This window comes from Scyliorhinus canicula, chromosome 12 (assembly GCF_902713615.1).
Source record: "Scyliorhinus canicula chromosome 12, sScyCan1.1, whole genome shotgun sequence".
In the NCBI taxonomy this organism is placed as follows: domain Eukaryota; kingdom Metazoa; phylum Chordata; class Chondrichthyes; order Carcharhiniformes; family Scyliorhinidae; genus Scyliorhinus; species Scyliorhinus canicula.
Genome location: NC_052157.1, coordinates 122848757 through 122870012, shown reverse-complemented (window position 1 = coordinate 122870012; position 21256 = coordinate 122848757). Strand labels below are relative to the sequence as shown.

At 49.3% G+C, this 21256-nt stretch overlaps 1 protein-coding gene across 1 annotated transcript in view; it reads left to right on the top strand.

The window, feature by feature from the left end:
- The first annotated feature begins 484 nt into the window (after window positions 1-484).
- The window catches only part of LOC119974325 (myeloperoxidase-like), a 41263-nt gene continuing 20491 nt past the window's right edge, over window positions 485-21256 (top strand). Inside the window, exons 1-3 of the mRNA XM_038813096.1 lie at window positions 485-548; window positions 1418-1511; window positions 19320-19495. Of these exons, the coding sequence (XP_038669024.1) occupies window positions 485-548; window positions 1418-1511; window positions 19320-19495 (334 nt within the window). The remainder of the gene's footprint in view (window positions 549-1417; window positions 1512-19319; window positions 19496-21256) is intronic.

Below are 21256 nucleotides of genomic sequence, written 5' to 3'. Positions count from 1 at the left end.
TCAACAAATGTAATATCTAGTACTTTGAGTAAGAAAAATAAGAAATTGTTTTGAAAATATCTTTAGGCAGCTGACCAACTGATAACTGGCTGATTGGCATAAACAATTGAAATGTACTGGGAAAGCCAACAGACTGAGAAGAGCTGGCTTTTAGACCCACGTTCATTCTCAGAGTCAGATGTCAAGGTGTGTGGCCGTGGGTGTCAGCCTGGATGGGGTTTGATTGCATGGTTTAAAGCAGCAGCAACTCATTGATTTTTGACTGGGTGCGCGTGGTTTGAATAATCATTTGGAAAAGGTCTACTCTTGGATGGTCGAAGAGATAAAAAGAAGAGGTATGTTAGGAAATTCCAAATCATATTTTAACAGTGTTACTTTTCAAATCTCCGCACAAATGTTTTTTCCTCACGCAGTTCATATTTTCTTATTTTTCAGCTCCATTTCAGCCTAAAGCTGCCTTGCTACTGAAAGAACACCTTTCAGAATGTTGCCTGTCTGGTTCCTGAGTGTGTTCCTCACTGGGTACTCCCTATTTCAAACTATAACAGGTACGATGCTTAGAACTGGTTTTCCTGATACGGAATTGTTTTAAGAACCATAGAATGTTCCAGTGAGTCATTCTGGATGGATTGATGACATTTTGAATTGTTATTATCTGTGATTGTGCGTCTCTGAAACCAGCAAAGTGACACAGCTGGCTGCTTAAGGAAGTTGACTATCAATGTGGCAGTTTCAGAAAAAGTACTACAAATATTCAACACTCATAAGTCAATATATTTGATTTTTGGAAGTCTCCCACCCCTTTCGACCCCTCTCTCTCCCTTACTCCAATTGCGCTCCCTCTTTCCTCCTTTTCACCAGCCCCACTTGCTCCTGCATCATGCTCTCATTTCTTTATTAGTCAGCCTCTCTCCTTGACAAACTGAAACCTTAGTCACTTTCCATCTTTCCTGGGCCACACTTTCACCCCTTTCACCAGTCTGTCTTCCTCCTTCGCCAGTCCCTCTTTCCTTCTATTTTTCTGGTTTCTCTCTCCCCTGCATCAGTCTCTTTCTTCCTCATCATTCCTTTCACCAGTCTGACTTCCTCTGAGGGGGAGGAGGAGCTGTCTGATGGGATGTTGGAATCATGGAATGTGCAGATTTGGGCTACGCCAAAATCACTGTTATAATATCAGAGGGATAGGTTACTCTTCTAACGGAGAGAGTTAAAACAATTGCTAGATATTCACATTGGCATAAACGTTAGTTTTCGATTGAAGTGTTCCTCCTAACTGATTTACAGGCCACTTGATTAATCGAGCGTGTTTATTTTGTTTTTTTCTCTTCAAGCCTGATCAGTGGAACTTTGGTTGCACGATATTTCTTAAGAGCTTAAATTTGAGGTGAAGCAGTTCCGTTCCTTTTTGTGTCAACAGGTTCAGAGGAAACCCTGGGCAGTCCCTTCGTAAACAACTCTGTACAACAAGCTATCAAACTGGTGGACAGGGCATACAAAGAAAGCCGAGCTAGGTGAGTATTAACCTCAGGAACATTGATCTCAGACTTGGACCCGTGAGCAGGCTAGTGACCAGTGTTAGGTTTTACTAAGGGCTAATCATCCCAGTCCTTTGAAGGTAGGCAGTCTGGGAGGAGGGCGTGGGGTCGGGGGGGGGGGGGGGGGAGTTAGTGTTGTGGGTGGGGATTACTTACAATGTAAGTAGGGGAATGCCGCATGAGGGGTGCCTCATGTTTTCCAATGCCAAGGAATATTGCCAGTGGCAGGAACATTAGTGATACAGTTGTCCATCTGGCAGCCAATTGAGCCACTTAATGATGCAATTCAGGACTATTTCCTGCTCCCGTGGGAAATTCTTTCTCATCAGGAGTGGTGGTGGTGGTGGTGGTGGTGGTGGTGGTGGTGGGGAGGGGGGGGGGGGGGGGGGGGGGGGGGGGGGGGAGGGGGGGGAGAGATCTACAGATGCGTCCAGAGAGCGCAAAGTTAACCCTGGAAGCTTCCCAGCAGGTTCCTGGGGAATGGGGTGCACTCCTTAGTGGCTCCCCTATGGCCCTTGAAGGCAGCAATGGCTATCACTATGCCAAAGTGCCACCAAAGCTCCACACACCTCCCACCCCAATGATTAGCACCTGTCAGCCTGGACCCAGATTCCTCCCCAAAACCTATTGCTTGTCGATGACCCCTCAACATTGAGGTTCTCTCTCCCTGATAGCAGTTGGCACTGAAGAGGCCGCTGAACAGTTGGCGCTCTGATTGGACCAGCAGTTCCAGGAGTGGATCGCCATCCACAATTGTTGGTTTGGTATTTGGCCACCACCTGCAAAATGTCACACTGGGGTGGACTCACACCTTTGCCCTCCAGTGGTAGGACATCCTGCTCCTCAGAAAAAATAATCTCTAACTATGCGTGTTGGAAACGTTGATTTGCTCAGAATTTCAGTACAGCATGAATGGATTTATCATTTGTACAGTGGTCCTTTCACAAACATTCTGTGGTCTTCAACATGAGAGATGATAATGAAATAATGTTATTCTCCTGCAACCAAACCCCTTTCCTGCACCCTACCACCAACTCCACAGTATTGTCATCAATGTTTCAGGGTCAGTGATAACTAATTGCTGGCAAACCTAACACAAATCACCAATAGGGCTCTGAGGTCAGGTGCATTGTGGTTAAGGTGCAGGGGAAAACTGGAGCATTTGGGAAATAGTTTTATTATGGAATGTTCCTCTATTTCAGGGTCCCATATATTTAAGAGGGAGGACATATGATGGAAAGATCTACGAAGGGAACAGCTAATAAACATTGTAAGAAAGTTTAATGAGGTTTCAGGAGCTGATTTCCTGGTCTGGTGTTGTGGCTCGAGAGTTCCAATCTTTTGAAATTATTTGTCAGTAAATCGGTGACAATGGGTTTACAATTTCCTCACCAGTACATCCCTGGAAGTGCCACGCTACTCCAGAGGCACCTAATCAGGCACACAGCGTCTGTAAGGCTAAGGGTGCTCACTGAGGTAGAATGGAGAAGGTGAGGACAAAGGTTTTTGATTTGGACCAGCGAACCACCCAATTCAGAGAAGGCTAAGGGTGATGGAAATGTGGCACTTTGACTGGCTAGGGATCCAAGCATCATCAGCTATCTCTCAATTTGAGGCTGGCATCCACTCAGGGGCAAGGGTTTCTGCCATGAATCCTCATGTAATTTAGCGTGGCCAATCCACCTAACCTGCATATGTTTGGGTTGTGGGGGTGAGACCCACGAAGGCACAGGGAGAATGTGGCAACTTCACACGGACAGTAATCCAGGGCCAGAATCGAACCTGGGTCCTCAGCGCCGTAGACAGCAGTGCTAACCACTGCCCCACCGTGCCACGTTTTTCTGTATCTTCCTCTGTGAAAACAGACATTAGTTGTTCAGTTTCTGCACCATTTCCCTATTGTTCATTATAAATTATCCTGCCTCCACCTGCAATGGATGCACATTGGTCCTTGCTAATCTTTTCCTTTTCACATACCTAAAGAGAGTTGGGCTGTCTGCCTTTATTTTTCCTGTCAGCTTGCGTTAATATTCTCTTTTCTCTTTCTTTATCAGTTTCTTGGTTCCTTGGCCCTCCTTTACTGGATTCTAACTTGCGCCTGATCCTTTAGCTAACAATCTTATAAGAAACTTCATTTGATGAAATTCAATCTCTATCTTCTTTTGCAGCAATAGCTGATTCACCTTTCCTGGTGTGTTTTGTGTCTGAGAGGAATGTATATTTGTTCGAGAACTTGTAACCATTTCTTTAAACATTACCCATTGCCTGTTTACCATCAAATATTTTAGTGAATTTTCCCAATCCGCCATTGCCAACTTACCCCTCATACCTTCATAGTTTCCTTTGTTCAGATTTAAAACCCTCGTTTCAGAATGAACTATATCAATTTGCCTTAACTATCTCTTTCTCATTACATAATAATAAATCTAAAATAGCCCAATCCCCAGTTGGTTCTTCAATGCACTGCTCCAGAAACACATTTGGCACATACTTAGAAATTAATCCTACACAGCATTAGCGCTAATTAAGTGCACCCAGTCAATATGTAAATTGAAGTCGTTCCTTATTACTGGATTTCCCATGTTACTTGCAGCTCTAATTTCCTTTTCTTAAAAATCTTTTTATTGGCATTTTCCAAATTTATGTACATTGCTGTTCGTTTTCATTTATTATAAAATACAAAAAGGCTTTTTCATACGTTTCCCATTTTACACACTGTTGTTTAATTCAGCATGTCACACCCCGCCCCTTTTCCCGAACCCCCCCCCCCCCTCCCATGCCCTCCCTGATCAGTCCCGGGGGGGTGTTCCCCCTTCTCTTTTATCCCCTTCCCCCACTTTCCTTTCTCCCTCCGTTGGCTTCAGCCATGTCCTTTTTGTGTATGGGGGGGGGGGGGGGGGGGGGTGGGGGGGGGGGGGGGGGGGGGGGGGGGGGGCTGCCCTCCTCCCTCCCTCCCTCTGCGTTATTTCTTTTTGTCCCTTTCAGGCTCTCTGTCTTCTCCCGACCCCCCCTCGGGTTGTGCATCCCTGACCTTCCTCCTTGTCTTTCATTCTTTTCCCTGTATAATCCTTCCAGGTCCCCTCTTTATTGGCTGTTGTTGGCCTTGAACAGATTTTGGAACAGGCCGACAAATTGCACCCATGCAGTGAGGAAGCCTTCCTCCGACTCTCTGATGGTGTATTTGATCTTCTCCAGGTGGAGAAATTCCGATAGGTCAGCGAGCCAGTCAGCGCCGGCTCTAGGGTTGCTGGCGCCCCGGGCAAGCTGAACTTCGGCGCCCTTGGGGGGGGGGGGGGGCCGGGGGGGGGGGGCAGGGGGGGGCGAGAGGGGGGGGGGGGGGGGGGGCCGAGGAGGGGCGGACCCAAGGGGGGGCCGAGGAGGGGCGGACCCGAGGGGGGGAGGACACGCGGGGGGCGCGGACGCGGGGGGGGCGGACGCGGGGGGCGGGCGGACCTGAGGGCGGGGCGGGGGGGCGGACCCGAGGGCGGGGCGGACCCGAGGGGGGCGGGGGGGGCGGGGGGGGGACCGGGCGGGGGGGGCGGACCGAGCCGGGGGGCCGCCCTGGGGGCGGGCGGCCACCGCGCATGCACTGGTTGGCACCGGCCCAACTGCACATGCGCGGGACCCGAGTCTCTGGCGCTCCCGAGCACATGGCGCCCCGGGCGACAGCCTGAGTTGCCGATGCCTTGAGCCGGCCCTGGAGCCAGTCTGTTGCCATGGGTGGTGCTGCTGATCGCCAGCCGAGCAGGATTCTCTGGCATGTGATGAGGGAAGCGAAAGCTAGGGCGTCGGCCCTCTTCCCCATGTGTAGCTCTTGCTGCTCCGATACCCCGAAGATTGCCACATTTGGGCATGGCTTCACCCTCACCCCCACAACCTTGGACATTGCCTCGGAGAATGCTGTTCAGAATCTAGCAAGTTTGGGACAAGCCCAGAACATGTGGGTGTGGTTGGCCGGGCCCCTCTGGCACCATTCACAGCAGTTGTTTTATTTTATTTATAGGTGTATCATTTCCTGTCCTGTCGGCAATTCACATTCCTCCGTCAATTTGTTCAGTGTCTCTAATCTGTGTCCTATGTAGAAGCCCCAACCTGTTAGCATTCCCCCTCCTATCTCCATTTTTTAAAGGTTGCGTCTAGCATGGCTGGCGGGAATCTGTGGTTACCGCAGATGGGGTCCATGGGGGACACAGTGGTCAGCCCGAAGTGCTGACTTAATTGGGCCCATGTTTTCAGTGTGGCCGATACCACTGGGCTGGATGTGTAATTCATCGAGGAGGATGGGAGTGCTGCCATGGCTAGGGCCCGGAGGCCCCCCCCCCCCCCACAGGAGGCCTCCTCCATCCACACCCACTCCGAGTTGGGTTTGTGCACCCACCCCCTCACACTTTCCACTGTTGCTGCCCAGTGGTAATATTGCAAGCTTGACAGTGCCAGATCTCCCTTGATTTTCCTCCTTTGCAGTGTTGGTTTGGGAACTCCCTGCCTTGTGTCTCTTTGTAACTGGAAGTATTCAGGGCTGGCAGTATTAGTTTGAATGCTCGCCTTGGGAGTGTTGTACAGGAGTCTCACCCAGGTGGTGAACCCCGCTCCTAGCCCAAACCATTCCAGTACCTCGGGGAGGTACTTCCATTTCACTCTGTTGAAGGCCTTTTCTGCGTCTAGAGAGATGATGACCTCTGGTGTTCTCTCCCCGGGGGCGGGGGGGGGGGGGGGGGTCATTATTACTTTCAGCAGCCGCCTGATGTTCTCAGTGAGCTGCCTACCCTTGACAAAGCCCGTTTAGTTCTCAGCGACCACCACTGGTAAACAGTTCTTCAGTTTTTTAGCCAGGACCTTTGTGAGCATTTTCGTATCTACGCTCGGCAGCGAATGGGCTACATGATCCATATTCCGTCGAGTCTTTGTCTTCTTTGGGTATGAATGAAATTGTGGCCTGCGCTAGTGTAAGAGGCAGAGTGCCTCTTGCCAGCGAGTCTGCGAACATGTCCCTTAGATGTGGGGCCAGGGCAGTGTGCATTTTTTATAGAAGTCCGCCGGGAGCCCGTTGGGTCTCGGCGCCTTCCCCGCCTGCATGAAGCTGATGCTTTCCATGATTTACCCCAGGTTTATTGGTACTTCCAGCTCCCCCGTCTATCCTCCCCCACAGCTGGTACTTCCAGTCTGCTGAGGAACTGTTTCATTCCCGCATCCCCGTTGGGGGGAATCGGAGGTGTACAGCCCTTGGTAGAAGGTTTCGAATGCTCGGTTGACCTCTTTTTATTCCGGTACCCCTCTGCCTCTGCTATCCTTTACCTGCGTAATTTCCCTTATGGCTGCCTGCTTTCCCAGCTGGTGAGCCAGTAAGACGCCAGCCTTTTCTCCGTGTTGGTAAAAGGTCCTCTGTGTCTGGCGGAGTTGGTACACTGCTTTCCTGGTGGATAGCAGGTTAGCTTTACCCTCTCCACCAGCAGCTCTGCGATTGGGGCCTCGGAGTACTTTCTACCGACCTCCAAGATGGAGTTGTTGACTGGCTTCCCTCTGTTCCCTATCTCTACGTGCCTTGTAGGCTATAATATCCCCTCTGAGCACAGCCTTCAGTGCCTTCCAGAACGTGGAGGGTGAGACCTCTCCTTTCCGGTTGTTACTCACATAGTCGCCTACGGCCTGTGATGTTTTCTGGCAGAAGGGCTTGTCTGCGAGGAGGTCCGTGTCCAGCCTCCATGTGGGGTGCTGAGCACGGCCTGTCTCCAACGTCACATCCACATAGTGTGGAGCGTGGTTGGAGATGACTATCGTGCAGTACTTCGCACTTATAATATAGGAAGCGCCGATTTTTCCCACTGCAAAGAAATCAATGCGGATGTATACCTTGTGCACCTGTGAGAAGAACGAGAATTCCTTTTCTCCCGGCTGTAGGAATCTCCACGGGCCCACCACCCCTATCTGCTCCATAAATGCTCCCAGTTCCTGAACCATGCCTGTCCTTTTTCCCGTTCGATGGGCCGGTCAACGGGTCCTGTACACAGTTGAAGGCATCCCCCACAATCAGACGGTGTGTGACAATGTCGGGAATTTCCTCCATGGTCTTCTTTAAAAATACTGTGTCGTCCCAGTTGGCAGCGTACCCATTTACCAGTACTACCGGTCCTTCCAGGCCACCGCTGACCATGACGTACCGTCCCTCTGGATCTGTAACCGTCCTAGTCGCCATAAATCTCATCTTTTTGCTGATCATTATGGCTACTCCCCTAGCCCTCGTCCCGTAGCATGAATGGTACATCTGTCCCACCCAGCCCTTCCGTACCAGTAGTCTGTCCTTCTCCCTCAGGTGTGTTTCCTGCAGGTAGATTATATCAGTCTTCAAGCTTCTCAGGTGTGTGAAGACGCTGGATCTTTTCACTGGGCCGTTAAATCACCTTGCATTCCAGGTGACTATCCTGATGGGGGATTCTGTGAGATCAACCATGCTTACCTGGTGGATGCACCCCTGCACTCTGGGGTTTCCCCTTGTTAGGGGGCTGTCCAAAATTGCCACGGTCGCCGTTCTCACCATGAGGTTGGGCCCCTGCGCTCCGGGGTTCCCCTTTATCCAGGAAGCACCCAACATGGCCGCCAAATGTGTGTACGCCATGTGGGTGCGCCCCTGCACCCTGGGGTCTTCCTTTGTTTACGGACCCTCCAAAGTGGCTGTTTGCACCTGGCATCTTGGTTCCTCGACCTGTTCCATGCCCGCCGAGGCCTGTGTTTGTCTCGCTGCCAACTCTTTCCTGTCTTTCTGCCCCTTTTCTGTTCTGAGGGTCCCCCCATCCCTGCCCCCCCCCCCCCGGTATTCACCCCCCTTTCTATCCTGCCCCCACCCTTTGGTTGGCTGGGGCCTCCAGCTCGTGAGTCCGCTGGTCCACCTGCTTGTTGCTCGAGCTCCTTTCCGCCACTTCTGCTTTCTTGCCGCCGTTTGAAATGCCGTTTTCCGGCATCTTCCCTTCTACTTCTTTACTGTTAATACCTTCTTTTGGATGTTTTGGATTGTTTTGGGGTTTTGGATGGCTTTTTGAGCCAAAAACCCTTGAAAATGCGCTATTTTGTGTCCAATTGGGAGGAAATACAACTGATGTGCCTCTGCTCACCACATCACCACCACCGAAAGTCATTGCAGCTCTAATTTTCTGATTTACATTGTTCCCGATGTTACCACTGCAGTTTGGTGGTCTATAAAGAACTCTCTCTGTTTACTATTCCTTGCTGTTTCTTAGCTCCATCCAAATTGATTCTACATCTTTCTGCTTTGATCTAAGATCCTGTCTTACTAATGTACTGATCTTGTTTATTAACAGCGCTCCCCCACCTCCTTAACCTTTCCGACTAGCCTTTCGAAATGACAAATAACTTTGAATACTCAGTTCCTGGTCTTGGTTGCCCGCTAACCACATCTCAAAAATGGCAATTAAATTGTACCTATTTATCTCTATTTGTGCTTTCAAACTGAATTGCTGCTAGATTCAGATAGAGTGCTCTTAACTTTGTCTTTTTGACATGATTCCGCATTCTGATGCTATTTAATGCTTGCTTTAGCTTTGTCCATCTTTTAAATTTAGTTACTACTTTTCTCCTTCTTGCTACCAGTTATGCTTCCCTCCAATCTGAGCTTCCTCTCAGGTTCCCATTCCCTGAGACTCTAGTTTGAACCCTTGCCAGCAGCTCTACCAAATCTGCTTCTGAGGATATTAGTCGCAATCCCGCTGCCGTGCAACCCATCCAACTTGTTCAAGTCCCACCTCCCCCAGAACTGATCCCGATTGCTTCTGAAATGTGATGCAGCCCTCCTGTACCAACTCTCGAGCCACATGTTCAATTATTTAATCCTTCCATTCCTAGGCTCACTAGCACATGCCACTGGGAGTGATCCTGAGATGACTGCTATTGATATTTTGCTTTTTAAGTTTCTTTCCTAACTCTCTAAAATATGATTTCAACATCTTATCCTCCTTCCTAACTATGTTGTTTCTACCAATCAACCTCCGGCCTCTCGCTCCCCGGGCCTATTTTCTTACGCACCGGCCCCTGAACTCCCGCGCCACGTTGCGTCGGAGCCGACCACAACCTTTGGCTGTTCATCCTCCCCCAGATGAACATCCCGCAGCTGCTCAGTGAGAAGAAGGAGACAGCATTCCATCCTGGAGTCAAATCTATGGCCATAGAAATGCCTGCCCATTCCCCTAACTAGCAAGTCCCCCACCACGATTGCTCTTCCACTGTTCTTTCTCCCCTCCTGAGCAGCTGAGAAACAAGTGGTGCATTGTCAAAGAGAAACTGCTGGAAAATCTCAGCAGGTCTGGCAGCATCTGTAGGGAGAGAAAAGAGCTAACGTTTCGAGTCCAGATGATCCTTTCTCAAAGCTAAAAGAAAGCTAAAAGGAAATATTTATACTGTGGGCTGAAAGAATGAAAGATGAGTCAGAGCCACAGAAACCAAGGGATCAGAGTGCTAATAGCCACAGAAACCAAGGGAACAGAGTGCTAATAGCCACAGAAACCAAGGGAACAGAGTGCTAATAGCCACAGAAACCAAGGAAACAGAGTGCTAATAGCCACAGAAACCAATGGTAAAGAGTGCAAATGGCAGTCCCGAGAGAGAACAAAAGGTGTGAAAGGCCAAACAGCAGAGAAACTAACATCAGAGGGTAAACTGTTACAGATGGAAATGTGGGGGGAGGGGAAGGGTAAGCAAAGGGGAGAAAAAGTAAGGAATGGGGGGATAAGATATGGGAGGGAAAAATATATATAGAAAGACAAGAATGAAAGAAATGGTAAAAGACAGTTAAAATTAAATAGGATGAAAACAAATGGGTCGAGGTGGGGCTGATCATCTGAAGTTGTTGAATTCGATGTTCAGGCCGGAAGGCTGTAGCGTGCCTAACCGGAAGATGAGATGTTGTTCCTCCAGTTTGTGTTGAGCTTCACTGGAACATTGCAGCAGGCCAAGGACAGACATGTAGGCATGGGAGCAGTGGACGGGATTCTCCCAGCCCCGCGCCAGGCTGGAGAATCCCCGCAATTGCGCCACACCGCCCCGACGCCGATTGAATCCATGGAGAATCGGTGCCATTGGCGCCGGCGCGTTTGGCGCGGCGCCGGTTGCGGGCCGCTCTAGGTGGATGGGCCGCCGATTCTCCGACCCGGATGGGCCGAGAGGCCGCTCTGAAAAGGCAGAGTCACGCCGGCACCATCTACACCAGGTTGCAGCAGGCGGAACTCTGTCGCAAGGTCGGGGGGGGGGAGGCCTGTGGGAGGGAGGGAGGGGGACTCCGACCCCGGGGGGAGCCTACGATGGGGCCTGGCCTGCGATCGGGGCCCACCGATCGGCTGGCTGGCCTCTCGCTCCCCGGGCCTATTTTCTTACGCACCGACCCCTGAACTCCCGCGCCACGTTGCGTCAGGGCCGGCACATTGAGGGAGGCCACCGCGCATGCACAGGTTGGCGCCGGCGCCACTGCGCATATTCTCGTTGATGCCGGTGCCACGCGCATGCACGAGTTGGCGCGGCGCACAGTTCTCGCGGGGATGGGAGGCTGGATCGGTGTGAACTGCTCCAGCGCCATGCAGGCCCCCTGTAGGGGCCAGAATCGGTACTCCCAGCGGCCCTTTCACGCCATCGTGAAATGCAATGGCGTTTCCGACGCCGTGGACACTATGCCGTTGAATGGGAGAATCCAGCCCAGGGTCTTGTGTTAAAATGGCAAGCAACGGGAAGGTCAGGGTCTTGAATGCGCACAGACCGAAGGTGCTCAGCAAAGCGATCACCCAGTCTGCATTTGGTCCATTGCATTCGCTGCTGGCACCAATGTGGTCTCCTCTATATCGGAGAGACCAAACGCAGACTGGCTTGTATTTGTTGTTGGAGGGTTTTTTATTTTTTTGTTGTTTCTTTTTTACCTCTTTCTTAATCAAACCTTTTTTCCCTTCCCATATTTGTTTCTGTACCTGATATGGCATTGAATATATCCATTTTAGGGCAGCACGGTGGCACAGTGGTTAGCACTGCTGTCTCAGGTTCGATCCCGGCTCTGGATCATTGTTCGTGTGGAGTTTGCCAATTCTCTCCGTGTTTGCGTGGGTTTGCCCCCACAACCGCAAAGATGTGCATGGTCGGTGGATTGGCCACGCTTAATTGTCCTTCATTGGAAAAAATTAATTATATTAAAAAAAGAATTTATCCATTCTAATTTACACTTCCATGTGCAAACCTTGTGCTGGTTATTTCCTGGGCCTTTGATCTGATTAGTTAAGTAGATACACAGTTGCTTGCCCTTGTGTCTCAGTTTCCAAATGCTCCATCTTGCATTTTTACCAATTACAGCGCAAAGTATGACAGAATCATAGAATCACTAGAACGCAAAAGGAGACTGTTCAGCCCATTGAGTCTGCACCGGCCCTCTGAAATAGCACCCTACCATGGCACATGCCCACATCTCATCCCGTAACCCAGTGACCCCACCTAACCTTTCAGACACTAAGGGCAATTTAGCATGGCCAATCCATTGTGGCAGGAAATCGGAGAACCTGGAGGTAACCCACGCAGACACGGGGAGAACATGCAAAGGCCACACAGCCAGGCACCCAAGGTCAGAATCAAACCTGGGTCCCTGGCACTGTGGGACAACAGCGCTACCCACTGTGCCATCATGCCACCCTATCATCGTAGACACTGTGCCCTAAGTCGGCATTAATTGGCCAGGGAAGTCTAACTACCAGCAGGCTCCAGACATGAGTCAGCTGTTGGGCTGTAACAACTTTAGGAATTAATCCTTTGTAGGCTGAAACAGAATTTACACCAATGGCATAACATTGATTCAAATAAAATCCCTTCCCTGCTAAATGAATAAATGTCCAAAAATACTCCAGTGATGCAGCAAATGAAGGAAATGAAAATCAGCTCAGTGCGCTGCTTGGCTTTCCTCCGGATGCTCTGGTTTCCTCCCACAGTCCAAAGATGTGCAGGTTAGGTGGATTGGCCATGTTAAATTGTCCCTCAGTGTCCAAAAGGTTAGGTTGGGTTATGGGGATCGGGTGGAAGCAGGGGCTTGGGTAGGGTGCTCTTACCAAGAGCCAGTGCAGACTCGATGGGCTGAATGGCCTCCTTCAGCACTGTAAATTCTAGGATTCTATGAAAAAGTACTTCTGGGTTCTGCATCACCACACTGGTGGCATTCGAAACAGAATTATATTTGAATTTGGGGCTACATTGGTGAAATCTCAGTTTCTTTTCCCTTTATTTCTCACTGCCCAAGGTTACTTGAGGCAACAAATAGAAACTATACCAACCTGAGCAAGGCTGGATTGGCCGGCAGCTCTCACTTTGAAAACGCTTTACACTAAAAGATCTAACAATTATTTCCTTCCCAACGTAGACACGGAAGAGGCAGTGTCTGCGTAAGGAGGTTTCAGGGTGCAGTTTTGTTTTAATTGAAAGAATAGATGAATGTACAAGATATGCTTGCCTGCAATCTAATTATTACCTACTGCACAAGTATCATACGATCAGACTGGTATAACGATTAATGTGACATTTAGAGAAGGAAACTGGAACTCATCACATTTGGAGTAACTCCCAAGATAAGAGATCAATCAAAAACGAACACCAAGTTTTACCTATTTAACTATTTGGTCATAAAACTGAACAGCACACAGAAACAAGTGCGGGTATCGCAATGCGTAATTAAACCTGTGGCCATTGTTTTTGATGCAGGAAGAACGCAAAGTCTTGCTGCTTATTGATTTGCTCGCTAGCTGCATGCAGCCAGTGCTAATGTGTTCTTGAGTGGCTGCATGGATAACAGGGGTCCTGAGATCATGGATACTGGCATCACTTAAAGCTCACCTACATTTATTAAAGACCGTCTGCATCTCTTAAAGGGGAAGTGCAATTAAGCTGGAGGAGGCGCTGGGGCTGGTTTCAGAAGAGCATAGGTACAAAGAATACTCAATGATGGCAGAACAGGTTAGGGGGGCATACTGTCAGGTTCTCTGATGCCCCACTGGTCATACTCAGGAAGCACAGAGACAGTCCTCGACACATAGGAAGCCAGAAGGTCTGCAGCAAACTCAGATATCTGTGGCAATCGATGGCAGGAGTCCAGTCCCATGGATCTTGATGCAGTGAGGCAAAAAGTTATATTACCTCACACAATTAGTCCGGGTCAGTGAATTCACCTTCAATGCCAAATCTTATCAGCAGTGTGACTCATTTCAGACACTGCTTAATGCAACACGCTCAATCATTTCCCTGGCAACAGTTACCAACAACCATGACTCATACAAAGCAATCATAGCTTCATCTCACTCTCCACCCTTAACCACTGATGCACAATCAATGGACACGGAATGAAGGAATAGTCCGAAGCGAAGGCTTTAATCAGCAAGAAGTGTGCCCAGCAGCGGGAGTACAGAAATAATCTGGCTGCTGGGGACACGGGTTCTTATACCCCGCCTCGTAGGCGGCGCTACCTTCCTCTCGACCAATGAGAATACAGAGGACACGATACTTGGGCCAATGGGCAGCGAGCCATCTGCACCAATGGCAGCTCACACTCCCAGGTACCGTAATACCCCTAGTCATACTACCACAACCACAAATCATAACTCGCATACATTGTCAGGCATTCAATCATAATAACCAATCAAATATATAACTCCACACTTCCCTCTTTCTCATAGGACAAGGTGGTATATAACTGGGGTAGAAGTGCCTAATTGGTAAGGGACAGGTATGGCCTCATATATTTACCCTGATGGAGGAGACTGTTAGAGGCACCATCATTAGGGTGGTTATAAGAAGACTTTGGTCAGGTCCAGGGCTGCAACCATTGCTGGTATGTTCAAACCTGATCCTTCTTCTCACATCCCGCTCACCCCATGTCCTGCAATCTCATCTGATTTACAAGCTCCAGATGGTGTAAACACGCACCTCTCTCTTTCACCACCACCCCTCCCTTCCCCCTGACCACTCAACCCTCTGTCTTCTTACTTCCCGAAACTCATGAACTGCTATCTGGCCAGACACTAATGAAAGACAAAGTGGTGAAGGAGCAGGAAGACAGATAATAAAAGAAATATAGGCCCTGGTCTTCCATTCTCCAGAGGGTCACCAGAAGATGTGCGTGGAGCCCCTGGGAAGCCAGCACATGGTGACTATGCGGGAATTGTCCAGGAAATGTCAACTTATGTTGGGCAATTCCCCCGTGTCTGAAACCCTCCGAAATTCAAATTTATATCAAAGATTTTGAATGATTCCGACTTCCTAAGCAGAATTGTTGGAAGAATTAAAACGAGCTCTAAATCCTGGGTAATCACAGTACTGATCCCATCCTGTGAACACATTGGACCATCCGATCACCCTCCCCCCATGCCCCAATGACCAAACTAGACTCTCCCCTGCCCACTCCCTGGCTACCCCCCACGCAACTTCCCTCTACCTCATCAACTATCTGCCAAACCCCCAACTACCCCACAACTACAGTATTGACCACCTGAGCAGTCCAGCCACCCGACACCCCGCCATTGAACCCACCCTACCCCCTCACCCACTTACCTTACAAAACCAGGAAACGGTCAAAGATGGCACAAGTGAAGGAAAGGTCGTACTTGAGTTCTGCTGCAAAGGACCCAGATGGTAACTTTGAAGGGCTGGTCTATAAAGAAGAGCTATGGGCAAGCACTCTGAAATGTGTGTTCAATTGGGGAAAACTTGTCTTGACATCGATGTCAAGGAGAATGAAGGAGACTGGCATTAACTTGGCTTAAGATTTCATGCACAACTTAGAGAGCATCATTTCCAGCTTGGAAGTGGTGACCAGCATGTGGAGCCATCCACGATGCAGTGCCTAATAGGCCTTGTCTCAGGCAGAAGCCACTCAGCTACAGTGGAAGTTAAGCTTACTGCCATGCAAGCTTAAATAGATTTGCAGGGTATCACAGCAGTCTGTCCTCCAACCCGTTGCTAGGATTGCTGAAGCATCTTACTGAGGGACTGGCAGGAGCTCCAAGGAGCATATACCTACTCTCCCTCCTCAGGATGACTGCATTTGTCTCTCTCCCCCGCAACCACTACCACTCTCCCAGTATTCTTGCTGTTGCCTCTCAGTCAGCCAGGCACACTGCTGTCTCCCTTGTTGAGATGATGTTATCTTGACCCCGCGTTCTAGGGCTCGGATGATTTGAGGTCATCCTGCGATGCCATCTTGCAGTCTCCCCTCTTGAAAATCAGCAGTTGTCCACCAGTGATTCTGTCGCCACTGGGCGGCAATGTGTAAAAGTATTGGACCAGACAGAGGCAAATGGAAGAAGGACAGAAATGCAATGCACAAACTGACTCTTGGAAGCAATATAGCATGGTTTGATTTATAACTCGGTTTTGAATTTTTTGTGGCGGCTTGTTATAATGGTCAGTGACAGAGAAGAAGTAAAGCTTAACACACAATTGGTGAAGGATGAATTGGGATATGTTCACTAGTACCATAGGCAGATAGATCAATCATGAATGACTGAGTCAGAGAGTGTCTCTGTTTGTTGCCTCCTCCTCAACAGCAGGTTGAGATATAGTTTCTGTCAAAAAGCTAAGTCCTTGTGAGGGCAGGGTTTTGCGTGAATGCAGCAGAACACAATAAATCTTGATGTGTACTCTGTTGAGTGCCTCAGGCATCCTTCAGAATTGCCCATGTGAAAGTGTTGTTTTAGAACTGAACTGGCCTGTGCTACCGCATTTACTGTGGCAATGGCGTCTAAATTCAATATTGTTCTGCCTGTTTAGGAGCCAAAAATAGTCTGAATGATTTAACAAGGCAGATGTCCATGTCTGAACTGTATAGAGGGTTGGTTTGCTGCTGTAAATAAGTTAGGGCAACTTTGAACATAAAAGCGTAAGAAAGAGTAGATGATTTGGCCTTCTAGCCTGCTCGATCATTCAATACCTTCTGCATTTCCTTCATTGAATTAAGGTTCCTACCCCCATTTCGAAACTAATTTGTTAAATTAGCTCAAACTGTTTAGTGCTTGTGCCACACAAGGTGTGATTAGTATTTATTATGAAATCCAAGCTTCCCTTAATGTTGCGCGTGGAGGTTGGGAGCTCCCAAATCCTGACAAACATCAGGCTACCAGCGCATGCATGCACCGGGAACAGGCTGCACACACACCCAGTCCGGCAGATCTGCGTCTTCTGCTCCAGCACAGGCCCAGCACACCTCCGCATAAAAAGAGAGAGAAAGGTAAAATGGCATAAAAACACAGGTCAAGTAATTGGGAGCAGTGCGCCATGAAAGACTAGTGTTTCAGGCAGGGGGCAAGGGTAGGGGACAAGAGGAGATCTCAAATGTGGAGAGGGGACATGGAGCGGTTACAAAAGGAAGTCCCATATAAGGGACACCTCCCAGTTAAGTTACTAGGTGCTATCAGAATTTCAGGTGGTTTGGGGCACTCATCTACTTGGGGCCCATGTCACCATCCACTCCTGTAATTGAACCCCATGCTGCCAGTGAACAGCAGTGCACCAAAGTTTCCCAATATCTGGCTAAATGTCGTAAGACCCAGGAGGGTAAACCAGAGACACTTAGAATGAATCATAATACCGCCTCAATTTGACAGTAGAAGGAATTAATAATGTGGCATACTGTGGTTCAGGATAACAAACAATAAATACATTCAATTCACACTTATTTATTACGTGGCAAAAATAACACAATGGTGACTCAGACTTACTGTTGACTGGGAAAAAAACACAATCCGTGGCATTCATAACACTTTGAATAGAGGTTGGAGGGCTAAAATGTCACTACCATTTCAGTGAGCTCGCACCACAACTCCAGTAGGAGTATGGCAAAAGGGCCATAACACAGTGCAGATACAAGAATAAATTCTTATTGTGCCTTCGCCATCAAAATATGCCTTGGAGTACTTCACAGAAGCCTGAGGAAATAAGGGCACTGGGCCAAGAAAGGAAGATTTGAAGAAGGCCTAGGTTTGAGTAGAAGCTTCACATATAGGGCCCCAAGGCCATGGAGCTATTTAAGCATAAAGAACATCCAAATTAAATCTGAAGTTCTGGAGCAGCAATTTGATCAACAATGACAGGTGATGGGTAAACTAGACTATGTATAGTATAAGACACTGAGAGTTTTTGTTAATTTGGAGCTTATCGAAGGTAAGAGGCCTGACAAGAGAGCACTGGAGTAATCGAGTCTGGAGGAGGCAAAATTACGGATAAGGATTTTTGCAGAATAGTGGCTGAGGTAAAGGACCTTGGAAGCATATCCAATGGGACAGGCATCATTAGGGATATGGGAGTAAATAGCATTTGTGAAAGAGTATAGGGATTCAAGATCATCTCAAAGTTGAACAGAATGCTAAGGTAGCGAACGGTCAGGTTCAGCATTAGAGAAGAGACAAAGGGGGAGACGAAGTTGGTGGTGAGGATACGGAGTTTGGGATGGGGCCTCAAGTTGACTGCTTTTATCTTCCTATTATTTAGCTTGAAAGATTGCAGCTTATTCAATACTGACTGTCAGATAAGCAGACTGGTAGCACAGAAGCTGCAGAGGTATCAAAGGAAAGATGCAGCTGGGTATATGTGGAAACTGATGGAATATCCGTGAATGTTCCTGCCAATGATCAGCATGTAACTGAAGGAGAGGAGGAGGCCAAGGAGTGGATCCTTCTTGGTCCAGAGAGGTCTAGGGAGAAGAAGAGAATCCTTTGGTAGGGCTGCTCTTGCTCTCGTCAAATAGAGATGAGTGGAACCAATTAACAGCAGTGTCACTGAGCTGGACAGAGGGAAAAGATTGGAGGATGATGGACTGGTCAACTCACTGAAATTATTGAGGAGAATGGGAAGGAATAATGTACCACAATCTTCTATTCAGCAGAAACACAAGTTAGGGCTATTTTGTGACAGATTTCTGATATACCAGGAACTGGGCTTGGGAAGAAACTCAGGCAAACTTTAATGTAAGGCCAATCATCTTTTCCAGATGTCAGTGAACAAAACATGGGCACTATTCCCTGTCGGGGGGGCTAAGTGTCGACGCCAGCGTAAAAACGGGAGTGTTTTACTCCGGCGTCGCGCCCATTCCAGGACCCCATTCTCCGGCCCACAGGGGGCTAGCACGGCGCTGGAGCGGCACAAGCCGCTCTACCTGCCGATCCCGGTGTCAACTCGGCATCGCTGGGTCCGCGCATGCGCAGTTGGGCCGGCGCCAACTAGCACTTGCCCAGTGGCCTTCTTCCCTGCATCGGCCCCGACGCCAAATGGGATACTGGAGCCAGCGCGGAGGAAAGAAGGCACCCAGACAGAGAGGCCGGCCCGCTGATCGGTGGGGCCCAATCGTGAGCCAGGCCACTGTGGAGGCATCCCCGGGGTTGGATCCCCCCCCCCCCTCCCCCCCCCAAAGGCTGGCGGCGGGACTTGGCTTTTTGTTGACAGCCGCACGGCTCATCGGGCCAGAGAATCGGCGCGCCAACCTGGGCCGGAGAGTTGCTGCATACCCCGACCGGCGCCACACCGACCACGCCGGCAGCGATGGTGCCGAATCTCCGCTCTGCAGAGAATTGCGTCCTGGCGCTGGAGCAGCGTGGCGCGATTCGCGCTGCGCCGCACCGATTCTCCGACCAGGCCGGGGGGGGGGTCGGAGAATTGCGCCCCATGTTTTTTTTCCCTCCTTTGAAGTCACTGTATTAACATTAGAATAATTTGATGAGCTTTTTATAAATAATTACAATTTCATTTGTGCTATAAAATGGTTTTCTGTCATTATAGTATGAAACAGAAACTCTTGAAAAGATCAGCAAGCATAAGCGACCTGATGACCTTCTCCAAGCAGCCTGTGGCAAAGACCAGGAACGTAGCGCGATCCGCGGAGTACTTGCAAATGACATTGAGCCTCATCCGGCATAGTGTTCATCGAATCCACAAACGTTCACTCAACATCTCAGGTCAGTATAGAAGGGTTTTCTGAACTGCCACATGTTCGCATCTGACTTGAAAATTGCTGTTTAAATTGGAGTAGGAGCTGAGGCTTCTATCTGCAGGGTGAAGGTAAATGGGCATTGTGCCAGTTTCCTCACTCAATTTCAAGGAAAGATAATCCAATCAGCATTGTCTGACAAAAGATGCAACCATCATAAATGCAACCAACAACCCCCCCTCCCCCCCCCCCACCCCCCCCCCCACCCACCCCCCCCCCCCCCCCCCCACCCCCCCCCCCCCCCCCCCCCCCCCCCCCCCGCTTGGTCAATGAATAGTTTCCACCTTGAGTTTCTGCACCTCTGATGCCAAACTTGATTTTTTTTTCTAAGTGCAGGAACTCTGCCAAAACGCTCATGCATACCTCTGCACTCAGCGACCCTGAGTCCCTCCAGCACAACACAATTAATCTCTGGGCTATCAGGGAGCCAAAGGCTATCACATCGGCCTCCCCGCCCACCTCCCACCCCTGCACCTGCCTCCCAGCTCCTCTGACACTCCAAATATTTCCACCTGCGACTCGGAGCTACCTTTATTCCCCAAATCTTCGACATTATATCTGTCCAAACCACCCCCCCCCCCCCCAACCATGGATACACCCAACCCATATGGACATGGTTCCCTGCCCACGCCCCCTCACATCGCCCACACCTACCCCCCACTCCTAGAAAGTACTGACTCATCCTGGACACCGTCATGTGGGCCCTGTGCACCACTTTGAACGGGATAACATTTAATCTTGTGCATGACAAGGACGCATTAACTCTCTGCAAAACCTCACTCCATACTCCAGCCCCCAAAGCCCCACCCAGCTCTTCCTCCCACTTATGCCTAACCTCCTAACACCATAAGACCATAAGACATAGGAACTGAATTAGGCCATTCAGGCTTTTCAATCATAACCGATATTTTTCTCATCCCCATTCTCCTGCCTTTCCCCCATAACCCCTGATCCCGTTATTAATTAAGAACCTATCTATCTCTGTCTTAAAGACACTCAGTGATTTGGCCTCCACAGCCTTCTGCGGCAAAGAGTTCCACAGATTCACCACCCTCTGGCTGAAGAAATTCCTCCTCATCTCTATTTTCAAGGATCATCTCTTTAGTCTGAGATTGTGTCCTCTGCTTCTAGTTTTCCCTACAACATCATCTCCAAGTCCACTCTTTTCAGGCCTTGCTGTAGCCTATAAGTTTCAATAAGATCCCCCCTCATCCTTCTAAACTCCAACGAGTACAGACCCAGAGTCCTCATATGACAAGCTGTTCATTCCAGGGATCATTCTTGTGAACTTCCTCTGGACCCTTTCCAAGGCCAGCACATCCTTCCTTACATACGGGGCCCAAAACTGCTCACAGTATTCCAAATGGGGTCTGACCAGGGCCTTATACAGTCTCAGAAGTACATCCCTGCTCTTGTATTCTCGCCCTCTCGTCATGAATGCTAACATTGCTTCTTCACCGGGGCACTCTCTCTCTTCAACATGTATGCCTGAGACCCTGCCCTCTCCTATTTCCTCCTCGGACAGGAGCTTTCCTGCAGTGCTGGGGGTGGCACTTCCAGAAAGAAAACCACCTCCTTCCTCATAAAGTCCCTGACTTGCAGATACCAGAATCCATTCCCCTTCAGCAATTGGTATTTCTCCTCCAGCTCTCCAAGTCTAAAAACCTCCCTCCAAAAAACAAACCCCTAAAATATCCTATCCCCACCTGTCACCACCCCCAGTATCTCG